General features: G+C 33.1%; 1 protein-coding gene across 1 annotated transcript in view; it reads right to left on the reverse strand.

Moving 5' to 3' along the window:
- LOC107752105 (zinc finger protein Dzip1-like) overlaps window positions 1–8,311 on the reverse strand; it is a 10,922-nt gene extending 2,611 nt beyond the window's left edge. The window contains exons 1-12 of the mRNA XM_016567969.1: window positions 8,203–8,311; window positions 7,604–7,738; window positions 6,746–6,876; window positions 6,503–6,661; window positions 6,137–6,265; window positions 5,974–6,036; window positions 5,763–5,891; window positions 5,431–5,479; window positions 5,302–5,349; window positions 2,890–3,038; window positions 2,578–2,764; window positions 1,513–1,666 (exon numbers count right to left, since the gene is read on the reverse strand). Coding sequence (XP_016423455.1) covers window positions 1,513–1,666; window positions 2,578–2,764; window positions 2,890–3,038; window positions 5,302–5,349; window positions 5,431–5,479; window positions 5,763–5,891; window positions 5,974–6,036; window positions 6,137–6,265; window positions 6,503–6,661; window positions 6,746–6,876; window positions 7,604–7,738; window positions 8,203–8,311 — 1,442 coding nt within the window. The remainder of the gene's footprint in view (window positions 1–1,512; window positions 1,667–2,577; window positions 2,765–2,889; window positions 3,039–5,301; window positions 5,350–5,430; window positions 5,480–5,762; window positions 5,892–5,973; window positions 6,037–6,136; window positions 6,266–6,502; window positions 6,662–6,745; window positions 6,877–7,603; window positions 7,739–8,202) is intronic.
- Between the last annotated feature and the right edge of the window lie 1,209 nt (window positions 8,312–9,520).

Consider the following 9,520-nt stretch of genomic DNA (forward strand, 5'->3'; position numbering starts at 1 on the left):
GGTCCCTGGCGCATCTACCAACCAAGGAAATGTGAAAAAGATTAACCCAGTAACTTTGTTTTGGTAAGCCTTTTTCTGCAAGCGTCTGAGAAAACGAGCGCGTCATTGGTGACGTGGCAAAGTGATCTCATTATAATATTAACGCCCCTTAATCTGTAAACTTCCACTCAAGGCGCCGTCATTTTGATTTCGCAAGCGACAACGTTGTACCAGCTCTAATGCCATGGCGAACGTTTGAGCAAAACATGCTAACTGTTCTGTCTTTGGGCATAATATGTCTCCTTTAACAGGAAATGGCATTTGCGCAGCACAGTTCACTTCTGTAATGTGACACGTCTGATTGAAACTTGATTGTCAGTGTTGTAATCATTAACTAAAATTAACATTTTAGGTTACACTTTATTTTAAGGTGTCCTTGCTACTGTGTAATTATACATTTAAATACTGAGTAAAATTATTTAACTACATGTACTTACTATATGGTTAGGGTTAGGATTAGGGTTACTTGCATGTAATTATGCATAATTAATTGTTATTATAGTAGTAAGTACATGTAACGTGTAACAAGGACACCTTAAAATAAAGTGTTGCCAAATTTTATAACTAACAATAATTAACATTTGTTAATTAATAAAATAATAAAAAACTTTATTTCGTTTAGTTTCTAACATTAGACAACATTTTTATTTAGTTTAAGTTGAAGTACTAAAATGATTAAAATAATTAAAATAAAAACTAAAACAGAAATATAAATGAATAAAAACTAACTAGGCACATTTAAAGAACAAAAACAGATGAATTAAACATGAAGGAAAACTTCTTCTGAATTAAAAATGTAAAAAAACTAACAATAATATAAAAATGTATATAAAAAAAATCAAATATTACAAATACTGTACATGTAACGTGTAACAAGGACACCTTAAAATAAAGTGTTGCCAAATTTTATAACTAACAATAATTAACATTTGTTAATTAATAAAATAATAAAAAACTTTATTTCGTTTAGTTTCTAACATTAGACAACATTTTTATTTAGTTTAAGTTGAAGTACTAAAATGATTAAAATAATTAAAATAAAAACTAAAACAGAAATATAAATGAATAAAAACTAACTAGGCACATTTAAAGAACAAAAACAGATGAATTAAACATGAAGGAAAACTTCTTCTGAATTAAAAATGTAAAAAAACTAACAATAATATAAAAATGTATATAAAAAAAATCAAATATTACAAATACTATAATTGTGCATTAATAATACTAAAGTAACACTGTTGATTGGACATGCTTGAATAAAAAAAACATTATGCCCTACCAAGCTTGGATATGTCAGCAGAAAACAATTAAAAGATAATAAATACAATAAAAACATATATATTGTGCATTATCATGAATATACAAAAATAAATAGTCTGTTTAATTTAATTTATTTTTATTGTAATTGTTTTTCAATTTTTCAATAAAAAAAAACTCCTACTTTCATGAAGGCCAGAGTAAATGTTTCTGTACCTGTGATGCTGTAGCGGTGTGGAGGTCTTGGGCACGGTGCTGGTTCTGCTGCGTGGAGTTGGTTGCGGGGTGTGCTGCTGTTTAGGAGCAGGGCCTGACACCACTCGAGTTACTGTAGATGGAAAACTGCTGGATCTGGGTCTGGACTGAACCACTGCAAGAGAATAATGCAAAAATCAGCTCTACTGTCTACTAGGGCTGCACAATATATCGAAATTATCGAAATATCGCAAATGTAAATATCGCGATATGCATATCGCACGCGCACAAGCCGCATCTCGCACAGCGTCTTTTCAGTTCCCTTTCATGGGAACTTCGAACTGCGTCCTCTAGGGGTCGCTATGGGGAACGCCTCGTCGTGACCCGTGTCTGAAGCATACATTGAAAAAACACCAACTTGTTGGCCGGCGACAGCCATGACGTCACTCCCGGTGCGACTATAGTGTAAATAGGTGCCGGGAGCACACATCATTCATAAATTGATTTTTCACACTTTAAGCAATATCGTATCGCATATCGAATACTGCATTTTTTAACAAGGTATCGCGTATTGCATTTTTTTTCAATATCACACAGCCCTACTGTCGCCATAAGCCTCCTAATGCAGCATCCTGACTGAAATGGAACTCATGCATGCCACAGAAACGTGATTTAAGCGAGCAACAAAACATCCACACAAATAGAAAGAACTGGATGAAATATTGCATTGTTTAAATAATACAACTAAATGTTCAATATTTGCATTAATATATTAAACAGTATGCCACATTCCGTTGGGAATCAGTGTTATTTTGGTGTCATTTACATATTATTATAGTTTTTATTAGTATTTTAATTAGTTTTTATTTACATATTTTTAACATAGCTTTTATTATTTTTTATTTCATTTTTAGTGTTAGTTACTTTAGTACTTCAAGTTAAACTAAGCAACAATTGTAAAACGCAAAAAACGTTTTTAATGGTTTCAGTTTTAGTTAACGGTAATAAACATGTTGGGAATAGACATAAAACAAATATATTTAAAGCCTTGTTCTCAACCTTGAAACTGCGAAGGCAATTCCTGACCTTGTTCATGTTGTTTGGGTTTGGCTGGCTGCTCTGTGTTCCTCTCCTTCACTCTCTGCTCCAGTTTATGGCTGATCTCTTTCAGAGCCCTCCGACACGCTGGATCCTCTTCCTGTCTCTTCTGACGATCAGTAATAACCTGGGTCATGGTGCTCTTAAACGTCCCTTCAGAGAGACCACTGACTCCCTGAACAACATTATAGACATTGAGGTTATACAGTGCCATGGCGTCTCAACTGCAGTCCAACTGTATAATCTATAAAATATATTTTTGTCATAAGATATTTTGTAATTCAGGTTGACTCTCACTACCTTGATGCCTAAGCTCTGCAGTCGATCTTCAAGGTTCTGCTGAGCTGCCAGACGCATGTCTCTCCTTAAACCCGGGTTCTTCAACAGCTCCTGCACTTCCTGCTGCCATGACCGGCTCTCTGTGTGACCTTCAGAGATGCTAGAGGAATCTGAAAATATAAGGCGAATGATCATGGTGAGTGGCACATGACACATGCTCTGGAATAAATTTTCTGCCATTCTACAATTGCAGTGGCAGATGCTACCACTCATTAACAAAAAAAAACAAAAAAACAATTTAACATCATAACATAGTATTGGAAAATACTCTGATAGCATAAAAAAGATGCACATCATTGCTCTATAATGCAGCTGCAGAGACAAAGTAACACAAACAAACAAAGGCCAACCAAGGCTGCATTTATTTGATCAAACATATAATAAAGAGTGAAATTTAAAATCAGTTTAAAAAAATATATTTAAAAAAAAAAAATGTAATTTATTCACTCCAGTCTTCAGTGTCACATGATCATTCAGAAATCTTTCTAATATGCTGATTTGCTACTCAAGAATCATTTCTTATTATTATCAATGTTCAAAACAGTTATGCTGCTTAATATGTTTGTGGAAACTGTGATACATTTTTGTAGGATCCTTTGTTGAATTCAAAGTTCAAAAGAACAGCATTTATTTGAAGAAGAAGTCTTTATTTTTATTTTCACTTTTGAATTTAATGTGAATTTGCTGAAAAAAAATATTAATAAAAAAAAAGCATACTAACCAGAAACCATTAAACGTTGGTGTATATAAAAGTATAATTATAATATTTAAATAATAAACAATTGTCACCTAACCACTTCATATCTTAATATCAGGTGTAAACAACAGGGCTTGCAATTTTGCTTGCAGTTTTTTTTAAATAACTAAAATAAATGAATTAGTCTGACCTTGCAAAACGGAAAAAAAGAAATATAAATATATTGAAAAATATAACTGAAGAAAAACCGGAAATGCCTCTGCAATTGTACCATGACTTTTATATTTTTCAAACCCATAAACAATGGAGAATACAAGCACTTAAAATATGCTCATTTACTGTATCTTCACAATGAAATTTCCTTTCTCTTGTTCTGAGCTGTCCAATGATTACATGCATGCTGGAAGACAGATCTTCCAGCTCATGCCTTTAGTTTGGCATGCTCAGCACTTCACTTTAGCACATGCTCAGACTGAACACACAGACCTGAGCCACGCAGACGGATGCGAGCATGCCACAGACGACTACACTCAATCACTCTACTGCTTTACCTTTCTCCTCCTCTGACAGCTCCACTATAGGATCCAGTTTACGGACTGAGCTGGACTGCTCTAATAGGACAGTGCAAAGAGGTCAGAGAAGAGTGCAGGGGTTATGGATGGACATATTCAAATCTAACCCTCTCATTTTGCACTGATATTACCCATACTGACCACATGCTGATTAAAGACCCCATTACATCATGTGTCTGTTAGTTACATGTACAGTACATTCGATTTGAAGCCATCTCTATGCTAGTGTACACCAAAAACACAAAGTTAACCTTCAGCAGACATAAACTACAGTTCAGAAGTTTGGGGTCAGAAAGTAATAAAAAAAAGAATACTTTTGTTCAGCAGTGAAGCATTACACTGACCAAATGTGACAGTAAAGACATTTATAATGATACAAAAGGGTTCAAATTCAAGCAAATGCTGCGCTTTCTATTCATCAAAGAATCTTGAAAAGTGTCATGGTTTCCACAAAACTATCAAGCCACTGAAACGATTCTTGAACACCAAATCAGCATATTATAATAATTTCTGAAGAATCATGTGACACTGAAGACTGTAGAAATGAAAGCTTTGGCATCAGGAATAAATTACATTTTAAAATATATTAAAATAGAAAACAGTTATTTTAAATGGTAATATTTCACAATATTACTATTTTTACTGTATTTTTAATCAAATAAATGCAGCCTATATGAGGAGACTTCTGTCGAAAATATTAAAAACTTTGCTGACCTCAAACTTTTGAACTGACTTTTTGTTGCTGAACAAAGCAACAAAATCAAAGCAAATCAGGATATATTTAATTTTTAAAATACAGCATGATTTTGGACTAATGAGATTTTGAAAAAACCCTCACAATTTTCACATTTTGGCATTGTTCTGATCTTGATTTTTGGTAATAAAGCAACATGTAAATCCTTTGTTCCATAAGCTCCACAACATGCAAAAGCTTTGATAGTTGCAGTAGGTTATGAATCTTTTAAGAAATTTGATTAATTTTTTTGAAGATTTATCACATCATGCCTAATCAGGTCACAGCGTGTGAACTGTGATCTACATGATGTTTAGGGATCTATATTATTTTGATATTATCTAACAACACCATATTATGCAGGGACTTACCACTGAGCACCACTTTAGCTTTAGTCTCTGGAGCCGGGGCAGCAACCACTGAAACAAAAAAATATTAAATTTTTTATTTTATTTTTTGCTCATATATTACGTTTGTATGAAAATATAAAGTCTACATACCTTCACGCTGTACTGTTATTGCTGGCGGCTTTGACGAGATCTGTTTCATCTGTCATATAAACAAAACAGCATGTTATTTCTTAAAACAAAAAAACCCAGTCAGCAACACGTCATCTGAGCCGTCACTTCAAACTTATGTTTCACTGAAAGAACAACCTGCATAATGACGAGCTGACAACACAATCAGTGTGATGATAATTACTAGCGTCCGGATATGTTCCCACCCATACACTCCTTCAGCACGAACCTAAAGATTATGCTGTGGGCTGCTGCGCTAATACAGGAAATCCTGAACAATCGAGCCTCTTCCTGTGCTGGGATACAGTACTGACCTGCTTGTTTTGGGAGGTAATAATCTGCTGCTGCTCCTGCAGCCTGTGGCTGAGCTCCTGCACCTGTCGTCGTGATTCCTCCCTCCCTTCTGACACGGCCGAGCGCAGTTTGAACAACTCCTCCTGAAGCTGATGGAACATATATAACAGACATGTGGATATATGAGCTATTTCTGTATTTAAACAGCTACATGATGCCTGTGAGACCTACCAGACTTTTTTCACTGTCATATTCCTCCTTTATTTTTTGCGTTTTCCCTGCCCACTTCACCTCCTGAGTAAAGAAAAACATCAGCTTTAAAACTACAGCAATTTCCATTCTAAGGTGTGGTGTACTGGACTGTCCCAAATCATCTGAATGTTGTATCTCTTACTTGTTTGTGAAGTTTTTGCTGAAGTTTAACAACTTCCTGCCAGTGTTCATTGCTGGCTGGTGTACTGGGCTGTGTCTGTACCGGCTGCACACTTTGCTGGATATTTTTGTGCTGTAATTTTAGCAGCTCCTGAGGAGAGGAAAGTACCATAATAATACCATTTCAGTATAATCACATCACATAATATCAATACTTCTATACATTTTTGCCTTGTTTAATCAATGTATTTTATCCTTTACAACCATGTTAATTTCAATCCAGCAAAGTTTGGAAATCCAGCATATTATATAATAATATAGTATATAATATTATAAATGTTATTAATTTGGAGCAAGATAAGGTTGAATAAATGAAATAAAAACCCACATTTTCTAGGTTTCTGTTCTTTTGATGCATTGAATCCATGTCCCGCTGACAGGCTTGCTTGACTTCATCTATTTTGCTGTTCATCCGCATTTTCTCTTCTTCTTTCCATATTTCCAGTTGTCTCTTAAACTCTTCCTGCCTTTGAATGAGCTCTTTCTCCTGGAGAAAATAGAGCATGACATACTTATTTCAAATAACAAATCATTCTATTAAAAACACGGTGTCTCTTTTGTCTCCTCTAACCTGTTTAGCAGTGCAGTCTTTCTGCTGTGTCTCCATTTGGGACGTGACCAGGGTCAACTGCTCCTGTAGTTTGTTGATTTCCTCTTGTAACTTCATGGTCTGAATTTTTTTCTGATTATCAGTCATCAGTTCTGGAACATATGAGATGCTGTTGTTAACTGTACTGAATGTGCACTCGTAGTGTACTTCAAATCTTATAAGTAAATTTTGCTGTACTTGCAGATAAGTTGAATATTATTAATTAAATATAAAAGGCCACTTAAGTGTACTTAAAGAGAAACTGTTTCATAATACACTTAATTAAAGTGCACTTTGTAATGACACATAAAAAAGTAAAGTAAAAGTAAAAAGTTTGACTTTAAATTACATTTTAAATAGTTGTTAAATCACATTGTAATAATATTTTGTCATGCTTTTTAGAAGTACTTAGTTTGATGTGTTGACTGACATACTAAAGCACATGTAAAGTAGTAGATTAGAATTTTAACTGTAGTGTGCCATTTTAAAATTTAAAGATCATATATTTTAAATGTACTAAATGGCAACTTTATCATTACAAAGGCGTTATTACAAATACATTTAAATACATAATATACAAGTTTCTTTTAATTTATTTTAAATGATACATTTTATTAAATGTATGTATTATAAAAAACTATAAAACATTTTTATTTAAATGCAATTAACATGCAGCTGCTTGAAAACATTACATTTAGTTTGCATTTAGGTTTGTTCTTTTAAAGTATATATTATTTCCATAAGGGCTCTATAATAGTATGCTTACTTCTTTTTCACAAGGGCAAGCAAAATACAACAGAAACCCATTGTGAAGTGATTCAGCACACAGATTGAACTCACTGATGTCAAACTCCGTTGGATGTCTGCGCTGCATGTGACTTTGCAGGAAAGAGGCATTCATGAAGGCTTTCTCACAGTGTTGGCACTGAAACGCAAACAAAATCAGGGGCTTGGTTAATTTACGAGACACCAAATCTGTGAAGAATAATACAGATAACTTATTCTTAAGTGACTTGCTTCTTTTGTATTCCATTGGAAAAACACAGTCATATAGGTTGGGAAAACACGGTAAGGCTGAGTAAATGATGACAGAATCTTTCCTTTTGGGTGATCTAAAAGGCAAATGTTCCCGGGAGAATCGTTGCTGAAGGTCAAAGTGAACACGAGCCCTGCTCAGGTGACGAGCAGGTGTCGGTGCAGCTCAACACAGCTGTCACTCACACTCCACTCACCAATAATGCCAAGAGACAATGTGGGCACGTTGCCATGGAAACACCTGGTGGTGCAGGGTTGATGTTACATCTTTTCCCTGCTCTATCTCTCGCTCCAATTCACGGATATGTGGAAAATCCTCAGCGCTGCACATCATACACCACATTTAGCAGCCAAAACGCCCGTCTGGTACTCTCATGCAAATTTAACCACACTGCCACTGATACCCATCACAAACACACGCTCTGTGTTTGCCTTTTTTTCTGCAACAAGACAGGGAAGACTGTCTCCGTAAAACTCCCACTGTGTGACATAATTGCATTGCTGCACTAACATAACTTCCCAAATCAACTGTGAAATGCAATTATGTGTTTAGGATCCATTGGTGTCAATCTGCAGCCTCAGCAGGTGTTGAACAAAGACCAAGACAGTGTATTACAGAACTGGAGGAACCTCTAGAAAACTGTAAAGAAATATCTGGGTCCAATTTCACGTCAAAGTCAAAGGAAAAATATATTTTTCAAAGAGAAAATGAAGGTTATTTTAAAATCAAGATTTTTTATACACATTTAAAACATCCTCCTGCAGTGACATTTTACTTTTTTTGTGAAAAAAATAAAAATAAAATATATATATATCATAATTGTACATTTATATTATGGTACTATTCATTGTACTGGTTTGTATTTATGCTGATTTTATTTGAATAAAAAAAATTACCGTAATTAAAAAAAAACATTATTTTGTCTAAAGAGGATTATAATCTATTTATTACAGTAATAATAACAAGTTTTGTTGCTAATTTATATGATATTTAAAAGCTAAATTATATATTTAAATTGTATTTTGCTTATATAAAATTTTTCCCAATTTTGACATCATTTTCATGACATTTCCCCTCAATTCATATGCAAAAAATATCTCACTCTCTTTACTGTAATACAGTATTACAAAATAATCATTAGCTATTGTAATATTATATATATATATATATATATATATATATATATATTGTGTAGTTTTTGTTCTGCCTTTATAATTTAATTTGAACATTCCAGATTTAAAATCAAGATTTTTTATACACATTTAAAACATCCTCCTGCAGTGACATTTTACTTTTTTTGTGAAAAAAATAAAAATAAAATATATATATATCATAATTGTACATTTATATTATGGTACTATTCATTGTACTGGTTTGTATTTATGCTGATTTTATTTGAATAAAAAAAAATTACCGTAATTAAAAAAAAACATTATTTTGTCTAAAGAGGATTATAATCTATTTATTACAGTAATAATAACAAGTTTTGTTGCTAATTTATATGATATTTAAAAGCTAAATTATATATTTAAATTGTATTTTGCTTATATCAAATTTTTCCCAATTTTGACATAATTTTCATGACATTTCCCCTCAATTTATATGCAAAAAATATCTCACTCTCTTTACTGTAATACAGTATTACAAAATAATCATTAGCTATTGTAATATTATATATATATATATATATATATATATATATATATATATACTGTATATAT

This window comes from Sinocyclocheilus rhinocerous, unplaced genomic scaffold, assembly GCF_001515625.1.
Source record: "Sinocyclocheilus rhinocerous isolate Xijiao unplaced genomic scaffold, SAMN03320098_v1.1 scaffold2306, whole genome shotgun sequence".
Classification (NCBI taxonomy): Eukaryota; Metazoa; Chordata; class Actinopteri; order Cypriniformes; family Cyprinidae; genus Sinocyclocheilus; species Sinocyclocheilus rhinocerous.